Here is a 22,700-nt window from a genome sequence, read left to right as displayed (position 1 = left end):
TTCAAGTTTGGAGTAGTTTGCCGCTTAAATATGAGCCCCAGCTTCACTGGAACTGGAGTAGTTTGTAGAAGTAGCTTTCGAGTTCTGGGCGGTGCCCTGCTCTTTCATCCTCCTTTTCCCAAGAGGAACCGCGGGCTGTCTGTGAAACTTTTTAATTGGCGGCCGAAGCGCGCAGGTCCAGTCATGGGACGGTTGCATTTTGTCTTCCTCGTCAGGCTTTGATGAGTTAACCTGCTATTGTGGCGAGTCGGTGATTTTCCCTCCAGTTCCCTGTGGTACCAGGCCACCGGAGTGTAAGAACACATGCACCAGGCTCCATGACTGCGATCACCCTGGTAAGTCCCGATTCTCTCCGGGTTTCCTTGGCTTTGAGCCGCACGAGTGACTGGTCGTGACGTCGAGTCACACCCGCTCCCGTCTCCAAGCTGGTGACTGCCTAAACTGGCGAGGAACCGCGGTTCTGTTTCTTCTTGCTTCCTTATTTTCCCCTTTTGGCTTTTTTGAAACATCTCCAGCAGCGTCGGAGGTTCTGCCGCTTCTTCGTGTAAATCACACTGACCGCGTCCTGGAAAAACGAAACCCCGTATTCCCCCTCTGGACTGTAAGCTCGCTTTGGGCAGGGTCGGTGTCCGTTACATTGTTCTGTAGTACGGTCTCAAGCGCTTAGTACAGTGCTGTGCCCACCGCAAGCGCTCGATACTGTTGACTGACCGACTCATTATAGGCTTATTTCCGTGACAGGCGAAATGACAGAAGGCGACAGGCGTCAGATGCGATCGGGCTGGTGCGGAAACGCGACCTCTGTTTGGGGATTCCGTGTAACGAAAATGTCGGGAATTTTGTTGCCTCTTTCCCGCAGTTTTCCACTCCTGCCATAGCGAGGAGAAGTGCCCTCCGTGTACTTACCTCACTCAGAAATGGTGCAGAGGCAAGCACGAGGTAAGGACGGCTCCCTGGGGGGTAAACCAAGAGCGTTCGCTCCAGCCAGACGTCTCTGGCCCAGATTGCTCTTAGTCCAGTGCTCTGCACCTAGTAAGCGCTCAATAAATACGATTGATGATTGCTCACTTCTCCAGCTGAAGAAGCGTTTCCCACACCCGAGTTCTGTAACTGGTAGCCTGTAGTCTAGTTGTGTGGAAAAACCCCAGTTGACGCACGTAATTGGGTCCGTGAAAATAGGGGTAAGTCGAGGGCCCAATGAAGTCCTTGCTCATTTCCGTAGGAAACAATGGGGAGGATCTTCCCGGGTTCCCAAGGTCCAAGAAATGCACCGACCCTCTATAAATATATTTTTAATGTGAATAAAGAACACAATAAATAGTCATCGCTGTTAACTCTGACCAGAGAGCGATGTGGAAAGGTACCACTTGTTGAATTTCAGCACTAAAATGTTAACGTGTACAGGTAAGATAAAAGCAGCGCAAGCATCCTCGTTGTTTACTCTGCCGAGCCTGTAGCTGTGCCTTCAGCTGTGTAATACTTCTCCAAGTCCAGACACTTCAATACATTCATTGTCGTATTTATTGAGCGCTTACTGTGTGCAGGGCACTGTACTAAGCGCTTGGGAAGTGCAAGTCCGCAGCACATAGAGACGGTCCCTACCCATCAGCGGGCTCACAGTCTAGAAGGGGGAGACAGACAACAAAACATATTAACAAAATAAAATAAATGGAATAAATATGTACAAATAAAATAGAGTAGTAAATAGGTACAAACATATATACAGGTGCTGTGGGGAGGGGAGGGCTCAGTCTGGGAAGGCCTCAATACATCCGTTTTACGTGTCAGGTGTACGCTTTTAAGATACTTGCTTCACTTCGCAGCACTTGTCACTAGTTCCGTTCTGCCTGTTTACGTGCTTCCTTTTCCCCAAAAAAAATCTGCTTAAAGAGCCACCCGATTGCCATCTACACAGGGGGAGTTCTCCCTGAACCTGGAGGTTAGATGCGTGAGGAACGTCGTGTTACAGTAACCGCCGATCAGCTAAGAATTAGTGATTTAGGGTGGTTCAAAGTCCATTTAGTGTATCGGGGGGATGATTCGTCGGTACCTTCGTCATCTTTAGAATCACCAAGCACCCTAGAATATTTAACCCTTTTCAGATGCATCATTTGTAGTTGCTCCTGGAGGGTTTCCCTCCTTCCTGCTCAGTAAAAAGTCTGGAGTTTGCTTGGTGGCAGCCACCGATAGCCGACGTTTGATTTACCTCCTTAGTTCATCGCCGTCCTCACTCCGGGAGGGAGCCGTCGTCTCAAAAGCACGATTTGACTGTTTGGATAGAGTTCCCCGAATCAAGTAGCCTGCACGCTGCTATGGCAGGCAGGGAACTGTTATATTGTGCCCTCCAAGGGCTTAGTGCGGTGATGTGTACACGGCGCTCAATAAATGCGATTACGTACGCCGGAGGTAACCGGGGTTTCGAGCACCCGACTGTCCGTTGGCGTCGTCCGCCACCGTTTAGAAAGCGGGAGCGTTGTTCAGAGAAACATTTACCGTTGCGGAATCGGGGGAAATGCTAAAATGTGTCTCCCTCAGCTGCGGAGCAACATCCCCTGTCACCTGACGGACATCTCCTGCGGGCTGAGCTGCAACCGGACGTTGCGGTGTGGCATGCATAAGTGCCAAAGGATCTGTCACAAAGGGGACTGCCTCCTCGACGAAGGCTGCAAGCAGGCCTGCACCTTGCCCAGGCCGGACTGCGGTCACCCTTGTACGGCCGAGTGCCACCCCTCCTCCCCCTGCCCCACGACCCGCTGTAAAGCCGAGGTAGGTAAATCGAACGGATGGCGCCGTTTCCTTCCCGACACCCCTGTGCCTGCCGGTTCATTGGGGACAGCCGCCTCCGCCGCCCAGCCTGGAGAGCGTAGGGGGTTTGGGATAATAATAATTAAGGTTGTCTGCTAAGCCCTTACTGTGTGCCAGTCGCTCTGCTAAGCGCTGGGGCGGATACCAGCAAGTCGAATTGGACACAATCCCTCTCCCACGGGGGTGCTCACCGTCTCAATCCCCATTAGACAGGTGAGGGAACTGAAGCAGAGAGAATAATAAGAATAATAAGAATAATGATGGCCTTTATTAAGCGTCTACTATGTGCAAAGCACTGTTCTAAGCGCAGGCCTTCCCAGACTGAGCCCCCTCCTTCCTCTCCCCCTACTCCTCCCACCTTACCTCCTTCCCCTCCCCACAGCACCTGTATATATGTTTGTACAGATTTATTACTCCATTTATTTTTACTTGTACATATTTAGACATTTTGAGACTGTGAGCCCACTGTTGGGTAGGGACTGTCTCTATATGTTGCCGATTTGTACTTCCCGAGCGCTTAGTACAGTGCTCTGCGCACAGTAAGCGCTCAATAAATACGATTGATGATGATGATGATGATATTTACTATTTGTTTTGTTACTGATGTGCATCAAGCTTTACTTCTGCTTACTCTGATCATCATCAATCGTATTTATTGAGCGCTTACTGAGTGCAGAGCACTGTACTAAGCGCTTGGGAAGTACAAATTGGCAACATATAGATTCTGATGACTTAACACCTGTCCACATGTCTTATTTTGTCGTCTGTCTCCCCCTTCTAGACTGTGAGCCCGCTGTTGGGTAGGGACCGTCTCTCTGTGTTGCCAGCTTGGACTTTCCAAGCGCTTAGTACAGCGCTCTGCACACAGTAAGCGCTCAATAACTACGATTGAATGAATGGGAGGGATACAGGGTGATCAGGTTGTCCCACGGGGGGCTCACAGTCTTAATCCCCATCTACAGATGAGGTAACTGAGGCACAGAGAAGCTGTGACTTACTCGAAGTCCCACAGCTGACTATTGGCAGAGCCGGGATTTGAACGCGTGACCTCTGACTCCAAAGCCCGGGCTCTTTCCACGGAGAAGTGAAGGGACTTGCCCAAGGTCGCGCAGCAGAGAAGTAGCCGAGCCGGGATTAGAATCCGTGACTTGTTGTCTCCCAGGCCCGGGCTCCAGCCATTGTGTCATGCTGCTTCCCTCTTTCCTTTGTCAGCTGTGTGACTTCGGGCAAGTCACTTCACTTCTCTGGGCCTCAGTTATCCCATCTGTAAAATGGGGACTAAGACTGTGAGCCCTGCGTGGGACAACCTGATCACCTTGTATCTCCCCCAGCGCTTAGAACAGTGCTTTGCACATAATAAGCGCTTAACAAATACCAACATTATTATTATTATTCTTCGGGCCTCAGTTCCCTCATCTGTAAAATGGGGATTAAAGCAGCGTGGCTCAGTGGGGAAGAGCACGGGCTTTGGAGTCAGAGGTCATGGGTTCAAATCCCGGCTCCGCCACTTGTCAGCTGGGTGATTTTGGGCAAGTCACTTAACTTCTCTGTGCCTCAGTTCCCTCATCTGTAAACTGGGGATGAAGACTGTGAGCCCCACGTGGGACAACCTCATCACCTTGTATCCCCCCAGCGCTTAGAACAGTGCTTTGCACATAGTAAGCGCTTAATAAATGCCATTATTATTATTATTATTATTATTAAGGCTGCCAGTCCCACGTGGGACACGGGCTGCGCTCAATCTGGGTTGTTTGTATCTACCCCAGAGCTGAATACAGGGCCTGGCACATAGTAAACGCTTAACAAATACCCTGTGTTTGTGTGTATGTGTAGGAGGGGAGGAATATTGTCAGCTGTGTGACTTTGGGCAAGTCCCTTCACTTCTCTGGGCCTCAGTTCCCTCATCTGTAAAATGGGGATGAAGACTGGGAGCCCCCCGTGGGACAACCTGATTACCTTGTATCTACCCCAGCGCTTAGAACAGTGCTTTGCACGTAGTAAGCGCTTAACAAATAGCAACATTATTATTAGTATTTACTTGTTTAGTTTTATTTGTTTTGTTGTCTGTCTCCCCCTTTTAGACTGTGAGCCCGCGGTTGGGTAGGGACCGTCTCTATCTGCTGCCGATTTGGACTTCCCAAGCGCTTAGTCCAGTGCTCTGCGCACAGTAAGCGCTCGATAAATGCGATTGAATGAATGAATGCATTTGGGGTGTAGCCTAGTGGGCTTCCTGAATCACAGAAGCATTCATTCACCGAGTCAGGCATCCTTCCACGCGTTCAAATCCCGGCTCTGCCAGTTGTCAGCTGTGTGACTTCTAGACTGGGAGCCCACTGTTGGGTAGGGACCGTCTCTATACGTTGCCAACTTGGACTTCCCAAGCGCTTAGCACAGTGCTCTGCGCACAGTAAGCGCTCAGTAAATACGATCGAATGAATGAACGAACTTCTCTGTGCCTCAGTTACCTCATCTGTAGATGGGGATGAAGACTGTGAGCCCCCCGTGGGACAACCTGATCACCTTGTATCCCTCCCAGCGCTTGCTTTGCACATAGTAAGCGCTTAATAAAGGCCATCATTATTATTATTATTCTCTGCGCTTCAGTGCTGTGCGCACAGTAAGCGCTCGATAAATACAATTGAATGAATGATTGAATTTGGGATGTAGCCTAGTGGAATTCCTGAATCTTAGAAGCATTCATTCACTGAGTCGAGCATCCTTCCACACGTTCAAATCCCGGCTCTGCCAACTGTCAGCTGTGTGACTTTGGGTAAGTCACAACATCTCTGTGCCTCGGTGACCTCATCTGTAGATGGGGATGAAGACTGTGAGCCCCCCGTGGGACAACCTGATCACCTTGTATCCCTCCCAGCGCTTAGAACAGTGCTTTGCACATAGTAAGCGCTTAATAAAGGCCATCATTATTATTATTATTCTCTGCGCTTCAGTGCTCTGCGCACAGTAAGCGCTCGATAAATACGATTGAATGAATGAATGAATTTGGGATGTAGCCTAGTGGACTTCCTGAATCTTAGAAGCATTCATCCACTCGGTTGTATTTATTGAGCGCTTACTGTGTGCAGAGCGCTGTACTAAGCGCTTGGATAGTCCAGTTCGGCAACAGATAGAGACAATCCCTGCCCAACGACGGGCTCGCGATCTAGAAACGACGGGCTCATCACACAAGTAATAATAATAATAATAATAATAATAATGTTGGAATTTGTTAAGCGCTTACTATGTGCACAGCACTGTTCTAAGCGCTGGGGGGGGGGGGATACAAAGTGATCAGGTTGTCCCTTGTGGGGCTCACAGTCTTCATCCCCATTTTACAGATGAGGTAACCGAGGCTCCGGGAAGTTAAGTGACTTGCCCAAGGTCACACAGCAGACATGTGGCGGAGCCGGGATTCGAACCCATGACCTCTGACTCCAAAGCCCGGGCTCTTTCCACTGAGCCACGCTGCTTCTCTTAAGTAGTAGGGGAAAGTTGGCCGGGAGGTAGCCGCCCCTTGTTTCCCCGCTGGAGGACTCACCCCTGTTCCAGAGGCCGGGGTCCTTAACCCTCTCCCTTACTGAGCGCTTACTGCCTTCGGAGCACTGTGCTAAGCGCTCAGGAGAGTAAAACATAACCGACACCTCCCATGTAAACACGGACATCATGTAGGCATTTACTTTTCCAAACATCCCCCTTGAATATTTCAGGTAGAGCTTCAGTGTGAGTGCGGAAGAAGAAAAGAGACCATGATTTGCTCCGAGGCAACTAGTGCTTACCAAAGGTTGGGACGACGTTATTTATTTTTTTTTTGGATTTGCCCTTTTCCAGGGAGTTGGTGGGAACTAGGGAAGGGGCTGGGGGGAAAGAGAGGGAGAGCAGTTGAAGGATCTGGGTGGATTTAAGGATTCGGGGGGGGGGGGATACTCTATTTATTACTCTATTTTACTTGTACCTATCTATTTTATTTTGTTAATATGTTTTGTTTTGTTCTCTGTCACCCCCTTCTAGACTGTGAGCCCACTGTTGGGTAGGGACCGTCTCTATAGGTTGCCAACTTGGACTTCCCAAGCGCTTAGTACAGTGCTCTGCGCACAGTAGGCGCTCAATAAATACGATCGATTGATTGATTGATAGATCGGGGCTTCAGCCTTCGGGTTGGAGTATCCGAGGAGGGGAGAATGGGGGTGTCATTCTTTGTGATTGTGTTGTGGGCAGGGGATGTGTCTGTTGTAGTTTACTCTCATTCATTCAGTCGTATTTATTGAGCGCCTGCTGTGTGCAGAGCACTGTATTAAGCGCTTGGGAAGTACAAGTTGGGCATCCCAAGCGCTTAGTATAGTGCTCTGAAGGCAGTGAGCGCTCAGTAAATGCGGTTAACTGACTAGTCCGTTTGGAAGCGATCTTTGACCGACTTCAGTGACAGGACTGACTCACAGAGAAAGGTGGATAATAAATACCTCGAAGCGATTCTGAATTCCTAGAGTCAGGCCTACTGGCCGTTTGGAAAGGCGGTGACCCGCAGTTGGTCAGATTTTGTTTAGAAACCTAATGTAAATCATTTCCTCCACTGTTTTCAGGATCGCCGCCATCTCCATGGCTTCCAAACTAACAGACCTACAGCTTGGAGACTCAGTGGAGATCAGCAAGCTGATTACCAAAAAAGAAATTCGCGAAGCGAGGTAAAGAGACGAGGGGAACGTGGAGGGGAAGGAAAAAGACGTTAAGACTTAAACTGGGCCTCTAAACTGGGTGAACACTTCATCATCAATCGTATTCATTGAGCGCTTACTATGTGCAGAGCACTGTACTAGCGCTTCAGACACGGGAACAGCCAAAGGAAATACAAGAAAATGAAAATAGGCCAATTAACACAATTCTGTGGTACGGTAATGGGATAATAGATGGTAATAGTTTCGCTGAGGGGCTGGCTCCCTCTTCCTCTTGTTTCACTGAACCCACGGCCCGTTGGTTCAAAGTACGTTTTTATGCTGGTGACTTTGTGTCCTTTGTGTCGCGAAACCCCATTTCTGATTACGTCCCTTTTCCCCCCGCTTCCCGATCAAGGCTTCAGTGCGACGAGAGCTGTTTAGCCCAAGAAAGAAACCGGTGAGCGGCTTTCTGAGTATTTTCCCCCTTTTCATTCGGTTCTTTTAGAAACAAATGAAGGGAGAGAAGCACATTATCAGAGGGGCGGAAAGCATTTCGTTCCCAACTTTCCTTACTGAGAGGATGGTACATTTCTGGTCATTTTTGGAGGTCCATCATCCCTTTATGTGCTCTAGGGTCCCAAGAAAGAGTAGAGGCAGGATTGCCACTCTACATCCTTACCACTTAAGATCGTCTCCACGGCTTATTGTCCCCATCCTTTGACTCCCGGGATTTTACGTCCCCAAGAAGCACTTGGATTTCATCCGTCAGGCTTGAAGGGACTGCCAGATGTCCGCCCCTTTCCCGTGACAGCGATCTTTTATGCACCGTTCTCTGGTGTTAAAATGACCTGTTTTCCTCTCCAAAACGGCCTTAAGACTTTAGATCTTCTCACCCAACCCCATATCGCCAAGCCCTCAAAAAAACGCCGAAACGGGACGCTTCTCCCCAACTTTTTAGCCCGTGTGCGTCCCCCTCGACGTGAATTTTGACCCCTTGGCGAATTACACCGAAAGACGTGTCTTTTTCTATCCCAGGCGTTTTGCCGAAGCTCTTAATATCAGTGACGATTCTGACCCGTTCAACGTCCGCTCTGCGGAGTCCAAGTACAGTGATAGTTTGAAGGAAGATGCAAGGTAAGATCGAGGGATGATAATCCGCCTGTCCGTATATTCTTTTGAAGCTGCAAAATGCCGATACGCTTTTTCTCTTAAACGGTATTTGTTGAGCACTTGGGACGTTTGCTGTTTACCCCACCCTCAAGCCCTCAGCACGGATGTACGTATCTTTAAATTATTTGTTTTAAATTACTTGTATTAATGCCTGTCTCCTCCTCTAGACTGTAAGCTTGTTATGGGCAGGGAACCTGTCTGCTTATTCCCTTTGTTGAACTCCCTCCCAAACGCCCAGAGCAGTGCCCTGCACTTAGTAAGTGCTCAACAAATGCCATTGATGATGATGATAATGATAGTATTTGTTAAGCGCTTACTATGTGCAAAGCACTGTTATAAGCGCTGGGGAGGTTGCAAGGTGATCAGGTTGCCCCACGGGGGGCTCACAGTCTTAATCCCCGTTTTCCAGGTGAGGGAACTGAGGCACAGAGAAGCATAGTGACTCGCCCAGTGCCCCACAGCAGACGAGCGGCGGAGTCGGGATTAGAACCCAGGTCCTTCCGATTCCCAGGCCCACTCTGCTTCTCTGTTGTGCTCTTCCCAAGCACTCGGTCCCGTGTTCTGCACGGACTAAGCGCTTGAAAATGACCATCCAGCCGAGGATTCTGCCCAAGTTGAATGCCGAGATAAAGATTTCCAGGGTTAGCATCAGATGGGCTGACGTTCAGCAGTCTGATTTGAAGGCGGCATGTATTTGATGCTCAGTGCGAGGGTCATCTGGTCACCTGAGGACTCAGTTTACCTCTGTGACAACGTTAACCTGCATAGGGGCAGGGTACCATCACAGGGGAGGTGATCGCTCTTCCCTTCAATTGCAGGAAGGATTTCAAATTTGTCTGTGAAGTTGAGAAGGAGATGAGAGTTCTCGTGGAAGCTGTAAATAAGGTGAGTTTGGGCTGAAGTAGGGCCTTTTGCCCGTGAAGTTGAGAAGGGGGTGAGAGTTCTCGTGGAAAGCCGTAAATGAGGTGAGTTTGGGCTGAATTGGGGACTTTTGTCTGTGAAGTTGAGAAGGAGATGAGAGTTCTCGTGGAAAGCTGTAAATAAGGTGAGTTTGGGCTCAATTGGGGTCTTTTGTCTGTGAAGTTGAGAAGGAGATGAGAGTTCTCGTGGAAAGCTGTAAATAAGGTGAGTTTGGGCTCAATTGGGGTCTTTTGTCTGTGAAGTTGAGAAGGAGATGAGAGTTCTCGTGGAAAGCTGTAAATAAGGTGAGTTTGGCCTGAATTAGGGCCTTTTGTCTGTGAAGTTGAGAAGGAGATGAGAGTTCTCGTGGAAAGCTGTAAATAAGGTGAGTTTGGCCTGAATTAGGGCCTTTTGTCCGTGAAGTTGAGAAGGAGATGAGAGTTCTCGTGGAAAGCTGTAAATAAGGTGAGTTTGGGCCCAGTTGGGGAGTTTTGTCTGAAGTTGAGAAGGAGATGAGTTTTCGTGGAAGCTATAAGGTGAATTTGGGCTCAGTTGGGGAGTTAGTAAATAGAGTCGTAAATACGTACAAGGAAAATGCATAGAGTAATAAACCTGTACAAACTTCACTGGGCTTGTCTCTTCCATACAGGGTAGGAATCCCAAAAAAAGCTACTGCTACCCGCCCATGAACAGAGACCACCGCAAGATCATTCACGAGTTAGCTCAAGTTTACGGCATCGAGAGCGTGAGCTATGACAGCGAACCGAAGCGCAACGTCGTCATCATCGCGGTGAGGTACGTTCTCTTCATTCCGCTCGTTTATTTTAGACGCCGAAGAAGCCATTTGGCTGCGGAGTATACAGGCTCTTTCCTCCGCGGCTCTCCTTTTATTTCTCAGGAGGCCTGCTGTTATTCTTCTCCGTGGAAAGAGCCCGGGCTTGGGAGTCAGAGGTCCTGGGTTCAAATCCCAGACCCGCCCCTTGTCAGCCGTGTGACTTCGGGCAAGTCACTGCACTTCTCTGGGCCTCAGTTCCCTCATCTGGAAAATGGGGGTTTTAAGATTGTGAGCCCCACAGGGGACAGCCTGATCAGCTTGAATCTTCCCCAGCGTTTAGAACAGTGCTTTCCACATAGTAAGCGCTTAACAAATACCAAAATTATTGTTATTCTCGGGTGGTTAGCGGACAGTTTGATGCCTGCCATGCATCGAGGGTCTGAAAGAGCCCACAAGCCTCCCTATTGCCAGGAGGCAAATTAAGCCCTGCCAACTGCTACTTTTCTGTGTCTACAACTGAGTTCTCATGGGACACTGAAGATTCCTTGAATGTCAGGGAAATTCGCTTTTTTTGCAATCTCTTCCTGAGCATCTACTGAATATAGGCAACTCAATAAGCACGTGGGGACGTTAATATTATTATTATTACCATATTTAAGTGCTTATCTGTGTCACGCACTGTTTTAAGCGCCGCAGTAGATCCAAGGTAATCCGGTCCCTGTCCCACGTGGGGCTCACAGTCCGAAGAGGAGGGAGAACAGGCGTTGAATCCCCGTTTTTCTGTTGAGGAAATTGAGGCAGAGGGAAGCTTTTTTTTGTTTTTAATGGTGTTTGTGGGTCACTTCATTCATTCATTCACTCAGTCAAATTTATTAAGCGCTTATGTGTGCAGAGCACTGTACTAAACGCTTGGGAAGTACAAATCGGCAACACTGTTGGGTAGGGACTGTCTCTATATGTTGCCAATTTGTACTTCCCAAGCGCTTAGTACAGTGCTCTGCACATAGTAAGCGCTCAATAAATACGATTGATGATGATGATGATATAGAGACGGTCCCTACCCAACAAAAGGCTCACAGTCTAGGCGCTTACTAGGTGGTAAGCGCTGTCCTGAGCAATGGGGTAGATACAAGCTGATGGGGTTGGGCATAGTCCCTGTCCCACATAGTCCCTGCTCTGCCACTTGTCTGCTGTGCGACCGTGGGTAAGTCACTTCACTTCTCTGGGCCTCATCTGTAAAATGGGGGTTGAGACTGCGAGCCCCACGTGGGACAAGGACTGTGTCCAACCCAATTTGCTCATACAATAATAATAATGCGGGCATTTACTAATCGCTTACTATGGGCAGAGCACTGTTCTAAACGCTGGATCCACCCCAGCGCTTAGTACAGTGCCTGGCACATAGTTAAGCTCTTAACAAATGGCATAATTATTATTATTATTCTTATAGGGCTCACGGTCTCAATCCCCATTTTAGAGGTGAGGCAACCGAGGCATAGGAAAGTGAAGCGACTTGCCCGAGGTCACACAGCAGACAAGTGAGGGCTTCAGGATTAGAACCCAGGTCTCCTGACTCCAGGCCTGTGCTTTTTCCACTTGGCTACGCCGCTTCCAGAGTCTTAAAAGGATTTTCCTCTGAAGAGAGCATTACAGATCTTAGGCCGTTGCCACGGAGCGAAAGAGGTGGAACAGCGAGTGTTAGATGAATAGAAAAAAGGGATCCGGGGGTAAAATTCATTTATTCATTCAGTCCTATTTATTGAGCGCTCACTGTGTGCAGAGCACTGGACTAAGTGCTTGGAAACTACAAGTTGGCAACATATAGAGTCGGTCCCGTAAAATGGTATTTGAGCACAAGGTTGTAAATAATTGAGCGGCTGGAAGTGAATTCAGATAGGCCTGTAAATTTTTTTTTTTAAATTGAACTATTTCTTTTTCCATCCTTTTTTAACATTTCGGCTTCTCTTTTGCTAGAGGGAAATCCGTGTGTCCCACAACTACCCTGACAGCTGTGTTGGAGAAAGAGCTCCAGTCACGACAACCGCCGCCACCAATTCCTCATCATAAGCATCAGACTAATAAGTAAGCATTTTTCCGGTTTGTTTGGCAGGCGGTTTGGAAAATTTCCGGAAGGTTTAAAGGTACACCCTGAGCTCTAGAGAGCTTTGGCAGAGTAGCTCAGCCTTTATTTTATTTTTTTTTTATAATGGCATTTATTAAGCGCTTACTATGTGCAAAGCGTTGTTCTGAGCGCTGGGGAGGTTACAAGGTGATCAGGTTGTCCCACGGGGGGCTCACGGTCTTAATTCCCATTTTACAGATGAGGTAGCCTTGACTCTCTGGATTTTTACTACAGCAATCTTGGGAAGATACGCTAGAGAATCAGCACGGTTTAGTGGAAAGAGCCCAGGCTTGAGAGTCGGAGGTCGTGGGTTCGAATCCCGGCTCCGCCACTTGTCAGCTGGGTGACTTTGGGCAAGTCACTGCACTTCTCTGGGCCTCAGTTCCCTCATCTGGAAAATGGGGGTTAAGACCGTGAGCCCCACGTGGGACAACGTGATCACCTTGTATCTACCCCAGCACTTAGAACAGTGCTTAGCACATAGTAAGCGTTTAAAAATGCTATTATTATTATTATTCTCTGGGCCTCAGTTCCCTCATCTGTAAAATGGGGGTTAAGACCGTGAGCCCCACGTGGGACAACCTGATCACCTTGTATCTGCCCCAGCGCTTAGAACAGTGCTTGGCACATAGTAAGCGCTTAACAAATGCTATTATTATTACTATTCTCTGGGCCTCAGTTCCCTCGTCTGTAAAATGAGGATTAAGACCGTGAGCCGCATGTGGAACAGCCTGATCCCCTTGTATCTACCCCAGCGCTTAGAACAGTGCTTGGCACATAGTAAGCACTTAATAAATGCCATCAATCATTATTATTATTCTCTGAGCCTCAGTTCCCTCATCTGTAAAATGGGGGTTAAGACCGTGAGCCCCACATGGGACAACCTGACCACCTTGTATCTACCCCAGCACTTAAAACAGTGCTTGGCACATAGTAAGCGCTTAACAAATGCTATTATTATTATTATTATTATTATTCTCTGGGCCTCAGTTCCCTCATCTGTAAAATGGGGATTAAGACTGTGAGCCCCACGTGGGACAACCTGATCACCTTGTATCTACCCCAGCGCTTAGAACAGCGCTTGGCACATAGTAAGCACTTAACAAATGTTATTATGGTGGTGGTGATGATCAGGTCTGGGGCAGCAGCACCCAAAAGCTGATTGAGTCACACTGTCTGCACAATCCTAGTCCTTACTAGGGATATAAACGCACAAATGTATTTGAAATCATATAATTCTAATATATTTGAATCGGTAAAAATTGCATTTTGTGCTTTAAAGAGCATTGCTTCGGCACAGTGGAATTTCATGCTGTGTCCCGAAGAAGCCCTGATTCTGTTAATGGAGTTTCCCTGTTGCCCTACATTTGGAAACCTGAAGATTTGGCTTCCGAAAGCTTTGGCTGCAACTGAGACATAGCATGGCCAGAAGGACCTGGGTTCTAATCCCGGCCCCGCCCCCTTGTCTGCCCGTGCGACCTGGCATTGAGTCCCTTCGCTTCACCGGGCCTCAGTTGCCTCGTGTGGAAAATGGGGATGGAGACCGTGAGCCCCGTGTGGGACGGGGGCTGTGTCCAACCCGATTTGCTTGCGTCTACCCCGCAGCGTGGCTCAGTGGAAAGAGCCCGGGCTTTGGAGTCAGGGGTCGTGGGTTCAAATCCCGGCTCTGCCAGTTGTCAGCTGTGTGACCTTGGGCAAGTCACTTAACTTCTCTGGGCCTCAGTTCCCTCATCTGGAAAATGGAGTTGACTGTGAGCCCCCCGTGGGACAACCTGATCACCTTGTTGTAACCCCCCAGCGCTTAGAACAGTGCTTTGCACATAGTAAGCACTTAATAAATCCTATCATTGTTATTATTATTATTATTATTACAGCGCCTGGCACCTAGTAAGCGCTTAACAAATACCATTATTATTGTTATTTCACATTCTCTTTCCCTCCGCTGCTATGACGTGATAAATCGGGAAGCAACGTGGCTCAGTGGCGAGAGCCTGGGGTTGGGAGTCAGAGGTCATGGGTTCAAATCCCGGCCCACACCAGTTGTCAGCTGACTTTGGGCAAGTCACTTCACTTCTCCGAGCCTCAGTTTCCCCATCTGTAAAATGGGGGCGAAGCCTGTGAGCCCCACGGGGGACAACCTGCTCACCTTGGAACCTCCCCGGTGCTTAGTGCTTGGCCCATAGTAAGCGCTTAACAAATACCATCATCGTTATTATCATTATAAATCCCCTTTATCCTTCCCAAGCGCTTAGTACAGTGCTGTGCACACAGTAAGCGCTCAATAAATACGATTGATGATGACGATGATTCCACACTGGCAAAAGTGCAGAGAAGCAGCATGGCTCAGTGGGAAGAGCCCGGGCTTCGGAATCAGGGGTCATGGGTTCAAATCCCGGCTCCGCCAACCGTCAGCTGGGTGACTTTGGGCAAGTCGCGTCACTTCTCTGGGCCTCAGTCCCCTCACCTGTTAAATGGGGATGAAGGCCGTGAGCCCCCCGTGGGACAACCTGATCGCCTTGTCGCCTCCCCAGCGCTTAGAACAGTACATAGTAAGCGCTTAATAAATGCCATCACTGCTTTGCACATAGCGCTTAATAAATGCCGTCGTTAATGAATTAATTAAAAGCGATGTAACCACACCGAGTTGTTCCCTTTCCCTTAAGAAAAGTTGGAGTGGTCACTTCTGGATTTTCGTTTTCAGAAATCCCGGGAGCAGTGGTTTACAGAAAATAGCCAAAGAAGAACCGGTGATCGACTACTTCGACGTCCAGGACTGAAGAGCTGAAACGCGTAACTAATGAATAGACGGAGTGAAAATGCCAATTTATTTACCAGCCGCTCTGACGCATAATCGTGGCGCAGATTCTTCACCCCTCAATCCTGCTTATATCTCTGGAGGACGATGCAGGCTATCTGGAGAGAATTTTGAATAATTAGTGCTACATCTGACGGATTTTTGCAGGGGAAAGACTTTCCAATGTCCCATTTAAAATGCCATTTCGAGCCGGGTTCCTGCTTCCCTACGTCGGAAGCGCCGTTGGGTGGCCTGATCTCCGGTCGGGATCGCACTTGGATTCGAAACGAAATATCCTTACCTGTTTGTGATGAAATTGAAGGAAATAATTTTCACTATAACAGCTACTTTCACGGAGTTCGATTTTGTGCTTCTCGTCCCTTACTGAGAGGGTAGTTTGATCCGGAAGGAAATGATTTTCACTATAACAGCTACTTTCACGGAGTTCGTTTTTGTGCTTCTCGTCCCTTAATGAGACGGTAGTTTGATCCGGAAGGAAATAATTTTCACTATAACAGCTTCTTTCACGGAGTTCGTTTTTGTGCTTCTCGTCCCTTAATGAGAGGGTAGCTTGATCCGGAAGGAAATAATTTTCACTATAACAGCTACTTTCATGGAGTTCCTTTTTGTGCTTCTCGTCCCTTAATGAGAGGGTAGTTTGATCCGGATCATCCTAACCTCCCAACACCACGAGCACGGAGCATGAAGGAAGCCTGGAAGCGACTTCTGTGGCTGTCGCGTTTCGTTTCACCGTCACGTTTTTAATGGTATTTAATAATAATAATAATAATAATAATGATGATGACATTTGTTAAGCGCTTACTATGTGCAAAGCACTGTTCTAAGCGCTGGGGAGGATCCAAGGTGAACAGGTTGTCCCACGGAGGGCTGCTGGTGACATTGGACAAGTCACTTCCCTTCTCTGGGCCTCAGTTTCCTCATGTGGAAAATGAGGATTGAGGCTTGTCTGCTGGGTGACCTTGGACAAGTCACTTCCCTTCTCTGGGCCTCAGTTCCCTCATCCGTAAAATGGGGATTGAGACTTATCTGCTGGGTGACCTTAGGCAAGTCACTTCTCTTCTCTGGGCCTCAGTTCCCTCATCTGGAAAATGGGGATTGAGACTTGTCTGCTGGGTGACCTTGGACAAGTCACTTCCCTTCTCTGGGCCTCAGTTCCCTCATCCGTAAAATGGGGATTGAGACTCATCTGCTGGGTGACCTTGGGCAAGTCACTTCCCTTCTCTGGGCCTCAGTTTCCCTCATCCGTAAAATGGGGATTGAGACTTGTCTGCTGGGTGACCTTAGGCAAGTCACTTCCCCTCTGGGCCTCAGTTTCCCTCATCCATAAAATGGGGATTGAGACATGTCTGCTGGGTGACCTTGGGCAAGTCACTTCCCTTCTCTGGGCCTCAGTTTCCTCCTGTGGAAAACGGGGATTGAGACTTGTCTGCTTGGGCAGACCACTTCCCTTCTCCGGGCCTCAGTTCCCTCGTCTGCAAAGTGGGAACTGAGACCTGTCTGCTGGGTGACCTTGGACAAGTCCCTTCCCTGGGCCTCAGTTTCCTCCTGTGGAAAATGGGGCTGAAGCCTGGGAACTCCATGTGGGGTGGGGACTGGGCTCATCCCCCTTGGCCTGCGCCCACCCCGGCGCTTAGTACAGTGCCTGGCACCTAGCAACCGCCTCACAGATACCATTTTTATTATCGATATTAGTGTGATGATGCTAATAATTATTGATTATTTGTTGGTGTGAGTGTGGGGAGCGGGCCTCCTCAGGCGCGCCTACTTCTGGCGCGCGGCCTCCGCCCGCCAGGGGGTGTGCACGTGCTCACCTCTCCGCCCGGGAGGGGGTGTGCGCATGCGCACCTCTCTGCCCGGGAGGGGGTGTGCGCGTGCGCGCTCGTTCTATGACTCCCCCACCCGGCCGGGAGGGGTGCGCGTGAGCACTCGCGCCGGCGCGGCGGAAGTGGCGTCTTTTTCGCGCGCCGGAAGCGCCGACGGAGGGGAAGCCGGCAGCGATGGCGGCTTCTTCGGGCGGCCGCCGGGCGGTGCAGCAGGAGGAGCTGCGGCGGCTGATGCGGGAGAAGCAGCGCCAGGGCAAAGACCGGAAGCGGCTGGACTCGCCCTTCGCCAAATATCCTGCCAACGGGGCTACCTGCTGAGCGCCCCCTGCCGGCGGAACCGTGCGTTCAGTGCCCCCTGCCGGCGGAACCGTGCGCTTAGCGCCCCCTGCCGGCGGAACCGTGCGTTCAGCGCCCCCTGCCGGCGGAACCGTGCGCTTAGCGCCCCCTGCCGGCGGGACCGTGCGCTTAGCGCCCCCTGCCGGCGGAACCGTGCGTTTAGCGCCCCCTGCCGGCCAAACCTTGCGCATAGCGCCCCCTGCCGGCGGGGCCTTGCGCTCAGCGCCCCCTGCCGGCGGGGCCCTGTCCTCATCGATTTTGCGTGCAGGGCACTGTACTGAACGTCCGCTGCGTGCGGAGCACTGTGCTGAACGTTCACTGAGTGCGGGGCACTGTGCTGAACGTTTGCTACGTGCGGAGCACTGTACTGAACGTTTGCTGCGTGCGGGGCACTGTGCTGAACGTTCCCTGCGTGCGGAGCTCTGTGCTGAACGTTCACTGAATGCGTGGCACTGTGCTGAACGCTCACTGAGTGCGGGGCACTGTACTGAACGTCCGCTGAGTGAGGAGCACTGCAAGGAGCGTTCGCTGAGTGCGGAGCACTGTGCTGAACGTTCACTGCGTGCGGGGCACTGTGCTGAACGTCCACTGAGTGCGTGGCACTGTGCTGAACGTTTGCTGCATGCAGAGCACTGTACTGAACGTCCGCTGCGTGCGGGGCACTGTGCTGAACGTCCGCTGCGTGCGGAGCACTGTGCTGAACGTCCGCTGCGTGCGGAGCACTGTGCTGAACGTTCGCTGCGTGCGGGGCACTGTGCTGAACGTTCACTGCGTGCGAGGCACTGTGCTGAACGTCCACAATGCGTGGCACTGTGCTGAACGTTTGCTAAGTGCAGAGCACTGTACTGAACGTCCGCTGCGTGCGGGGCACTGTGCTGAACGCTCACTGATTGCGGGGCAGTGTGCTGAATGTTCACTGAGTGCGGGGCACTGTGCTGAACGTTTGCTGCGTGCAGAGCACTGTGCTGAGCGTTTGCTGCGTGCGGGACACTGTGCTGAACGTTTGCTGCGTGCGGGACACTGTGCTGAACGTTCGCCGAGTGTGGGGCACTGTGCTGAACGTTCACCGAGTGTGGGGCACTGTGCTGAACGTCCGTTGCGTGCGGAGCCCTGTGCTGAACCTTTGCTGAGTGCGGAGCACTGTGCTGAACGTTTGCTGCTTGCGGAGCACTGAGCTGAATGTTTGCTGAGTGCAGGACACTGTGCTGAGCGCTCACTGGGTGCCAAGCCCTAGACTAAGCATTTGGGAGAGATTAGGACATAGTAGATGTAGTAGATGCCTTCCCTGCCCATATCGAGTTTGCAGTTTTTGGCCCTGGGCCTTCCCTGTGGCTTGCCCGGGCTTTGGAATTGGAGGTCCTGGGTTCAAATCCCGGCCCCGCCAACTGGCAGCTGTGTGACCTTGGGCAAGTCACTTCACTTCTCTGGGCCTCAGTTCCCTCATCTGGCAAATGGGGATGAAGACTGCGAGCCCCACAGGGGACAACCTGATCACCTTGTATCCCCCCCCCCCCCCAGCGCTTAGAACAGTGCTTTGCACATAGTAAGCGCTTAACAAATAATAATTATTATTATTATTATTATTATTGCCCGCGGGCACGGGGATGGTGGGCAGCAGGGCGGGCCGGCACCATTCATTCATTCAATCGTATTTATTGAGCGCTCAATAAACACAATTGAATGAATGAATAGCCCCCCCCAGCGCTTAGCACAGTGCTTTGCACATAGTAAGCGCTTAATACATGTCATCATCATTATTATTATTTTTGCCCGCGGGCACAGGGGTGGTGGTCAGCAGGGCGGGCCGGCACCATTCATTCATTCATTCAATCGTATCTATTGAGCGCTCAATAAACACGATTGAATGAATGAATGAATATCCCCCCCAGCGCTTAGAACAGTGCTTTACACATAGTAACCGCTTAATACATGCCATCATTATTATTGTTGTTGCCCGCGGGCACAGGGATGGTGGGCAGCAGGGCGGGCCGGCACCATTCATTCATTCAATCGTATTTATTGAGCGCTCAAACACAATTGAATGAATGAATAGCCCCCCCAGCACTTAGAACAGTGCTTTGCACATAGTAAGCGCTTAATACATGTTATTATTATTATCTTTATTATGGCCCACGGGCACAGGGATGGTGGGCAGCAGGGCAGGCCGGCACCGTTTATTCATTCAATAGTATTTATTGAGTGCTCAATAAACACGATTGAATGAATGAATGAATATCCCCCCAGCGCTTAGAACAGTGGTTTGCACATAGTAAGCGCTTAATACATGCCATCATTATTATTATGAATGAATGAATGAATATCCCCACAGCGCTTAGAACAGTGGCTTGCACATAGTAAGCGCTTAATACATGCCATCATCATTATTATTATGAATGAATGAATGAATATCCCCCCAGCGCTTAGAACAGTGGTGTGCACATAGTAAGCGCTTAATACATGCCATCATTATTATTATTATTATGAATGAATTAATGAATATCCCCCCCAGCGCTTAGAACGGTGGTTTGCACCTAGTAAGCGCTTAATACATGCCATCATTATTATTATTATTACTATTATGAATGAATGAATGAATATCCCCCCAGTGCTTAGAACGGTGGTTTGTACATAGTAAGCGCTTAATACATGCCATCATTATTATTATTACTATTATGAGTGAATGAATAAATATCCCCCCAGCGCTTAGAACAGTGATTTGCACATAGTGCTTAATACATGCCATCATTATTATTATTATTATTATTATTATTATTATTATGAATGAATGAATGAATATCCCCCCAGCGCTTAGAACGGTGGTTTGCGCATAGTAAGTGCTTAATACATGCCATCATTATCATTATTATTATTATAAATGAATGAATGAATAAATATCCCCCCAGCGCTTAGAACAGTGGCTTGCACATAGTAAGCGCTTAATACATGCCATCATTATTATTATGAATGAATGAATGAATGAATATCCCCCCCAGCGCTTAGAACAGTGGTTTGCACATAGTAAGCGCTTAATACATGCCATCATTATTATTATTACTATTATGAATGAATGAATATCCCCCCAGCGCTTAGAACAGTGGTTTGCACATAGTAAGCGCTTAATACATGCCATCATTATTATTATTATTATTATTATTATGAATGAATTAATATCCCCCCAGCGCTTAGAACAGTGGTTTGCACATAGTAAGTGCTTAATACATGCCATCATTATCATTATTACTATTATGAATGAATGAATATCCCCCCAGCGCTTAGAACAGTGGTTTGCACATAGTAAGTGCTTAATACATGCCATCATTATTATTATTATTATTATGAATGAATGAATGAATATCCCCCCCAGCGCTTAGAACAGTGGTTTGCACATAGTAAGCGCTTAATACATGCCATCATTATTATTATTATTATTATAAATGAATGAATGAATAAATATCCCCCCAGCGCTTAGAACAGTGGTTTGCACATAGTAAGCGCTTAATACATGCCATCATTATTATTATTATTATTATTATTATGAATGAATGAAAGAATATCCCCCCAGCGCTTAGAACAGTGGTTTGAACATAGTAAGCGCTTAATACATGCCATCATTATTATTATTATGAATGAATGAATGAATATCCCCCCTGCGCTTAGAACAGTGGTTTGCACATAGTAAGTGCTTAATACATGCCATCATTATTATTATTATGAATGAATGAATATCCCCTAAGCGCTTAGAACAGTGTTTTGCACATAGTAAGCGCTTAATACATGCCATCATTATTATTATTACTATTATGAATGAATATCCCCCAGCGCTTAGAACGGTGGTTTGCACATAGTAAGCGCTTAATACATGCCATCATTATTATTATTACTATTATGAATGAATATCCCCCAGCGCTTAGAACGGTGGTTTGCACATAGTAAGCGCTTAATACATGCCATCATTATTATTATTATTATTATTATAAATGAATGAATGAATATCTCCCCATGCTTAGAACAGTGGTTTGCACATAGCGCTTAATACAATACCATTATTATTATTATTATGAATGAATGAATGAATATCCCCCCAGCACTTAGAACAGTGGTTTGCACATAGTAAGCGCTTAATACATGCCATCATTATTATTATTATTGCCCGCGGATACAGGGACGGTGGGCGCAGGGCGGGCCGGCACCATTCATTCATTCAGTCGTATTTATTGAGCGCCTGCTGTGTGCAGAGCACTGTACTAAGCGCTTGGGAAGTCCAAATTGGCAACATACAGAGACAGTCCCTACCCAACAGTGGGCTCACAGCCTATTATGAATGAATGAATGAATATCCCCAGCACTTAAAACAGTGGTTTGCACATAGTAAGCGCTTAATACATGCCATCATTATTATTATTATGAATGAATGAATGAATGAATATCCTCCCAGCGCTTAGAACAGTGGTTTGCACATAGTAAGCACTTAATACATGTTATTATTATTATTATCTTTATTATTGCCCGCGGGCACAGGGATGGTGGGTGCAGGGGGGGCCGGCGCCATTCATTCATTGTCGTATTTATTGAGCGCCTACTGTGTGCAGAGCACTGTACTAAGCGCTTGGGAAGTCCAAATTGGCAACATATAGAGACAGTCCCTACCCAACGGTGGGCTCACAGTCTATTATGAATGAATGAATGAATATCCCCAGCACTTAAAACAGTGGTTTGCACCTAGTAAGCGCTTAATACATGCCATCATTATTATTATTATTACTATTATGAATGAATGAATGAATATCCCCCCTGTGCTTAGAACAGTGGTTTGCACATAGTAAGCACTTAATACATGTTATTATTATTATTATCTTTATTATTGCCCGCGGGCACAGGGACGGTGGGCGCAGGGCGGGCCGGCACCATTCATTCATTCAGTCGTATTTATTGAGCGCCTGCTGTGTGCAGAGCACTGTACTGAGCGCCCGGGAAGTCCAAACGGGCGACATAGAGAGGCGGCCCCTACCCGGCAAGGGGCCCCAAGGAGGGCGGGCACCCCGGGCGGGTTTTCCTTGCCTCGGTTTTCCCGTGCCTCGGTTTACCTTGACGGAGGGGCGTCACGTACAACCGCCTGGGCCATTTGAGCTGCAGCCTCTGCAACGCCCCGGTGAAGACGGAGCGTTTATGGCAAACGCACGTCCTCGGAAAACAGCACAAAGAGGTGAGGACCCGCCGACCCCCCCGGAGACGCGTTTTAATCAATCAATCAATCAATCGTATTGATTGAGCGCTTACTGTGTGCAGAGCACTGTACTGAGCGCTTGGG

The 22,700-nt window shown here is 48.7% G+C and overlaps 2 protein-coding genes across 2 annotated transcripts in view; both read left to right on the top strand.

Moving 5' to 3' along the window:
• NFX1 (nuclear transcription factor, X-box binding 1) overlaps positions 1-15,553 on the top strand; it is a 36,533-nt gene extending 20,980 nt beyond the window's left edge. Inside the window, exons 14-24 of the mRNA XM_038770319.1 lie at positions 216-335; positions 860-939; positions 2,536-2,766; positions 6,510-6,583; positions 7,380-7,481; positions 7,867-7,908; positions 8,487-8,585; positions 9,440-9,506; positions 10,171-10,316; positions 12,271-12,378; positions 15,120-15,553. Of these exons, the coding sequence (XP_038626247.1) occupies positions 216-335; positions 860-939; positions 2,536-2,766; positions 6,510-6,583; positions 7,380-7,481; positions 7,867-7,908; positions 8,487-8,585; positions 9,440-9,506; positions 10,171-10,316; positions 12,271-12,378; positions 15,120-15,195 (1,145 nt within the window). The 3' untranslated portion in view covers positions 15,196-15,553. The remainder of the gene's footprint in view (positions 1-215; positions 336-859; positions 940-2,535; positions 2,767-6,509; positions 6,584-7,379; positions 7,482-7,866; positions 7,909-8,486; positions 8,586-9,439; positions 9,507-10,170; positions 10,317-12,270; positions 12,379-15,119) is intronic.
• A 1,660-nt stretch (positions 15,554-17,213) lies between these two features.
• Positions 17,214-22,700, top strand: part of ZNF830 (zinc finger protein 830) — a 30,139-nt gene continuing 24,652 nt past the window's right edge. The window contains exons 1-2 of the mRNA XM_038770344.1: positions 17,214-17,346; positions 22,496-22,595. Of these exons, the coding sequence (XP_038626272.1) occupies positions 17,231-17,346; positions 22,496-22,595 (216 nt within the window). The 5' untranslated portion in view covers positions 17,214-17,230. The remainder of the gene's footprint in view (positions 17,347-22,495; positions 22,596-22,700) is intronic.

The sequence above is a fragment of the Tachyglossus aculeatus genome, chromosome X3 (assembly GCF_015852505.1).
Source record: "Tachyglossus aculeatus isolate mTacAcu1 chromosome X3, mTacAcu1.pri, whole genome shotgun sequence".
Taxonomy (NCBI): Eukaryota; Metazoa; Chordata; class Mammalia; order Monotremata; family Tachyglossidae; genus Tachyglossus; species Tachyglossus aculeatus.
This window is presented reverse-complemented; position numbering and strand designations above follow the sequence as displayed.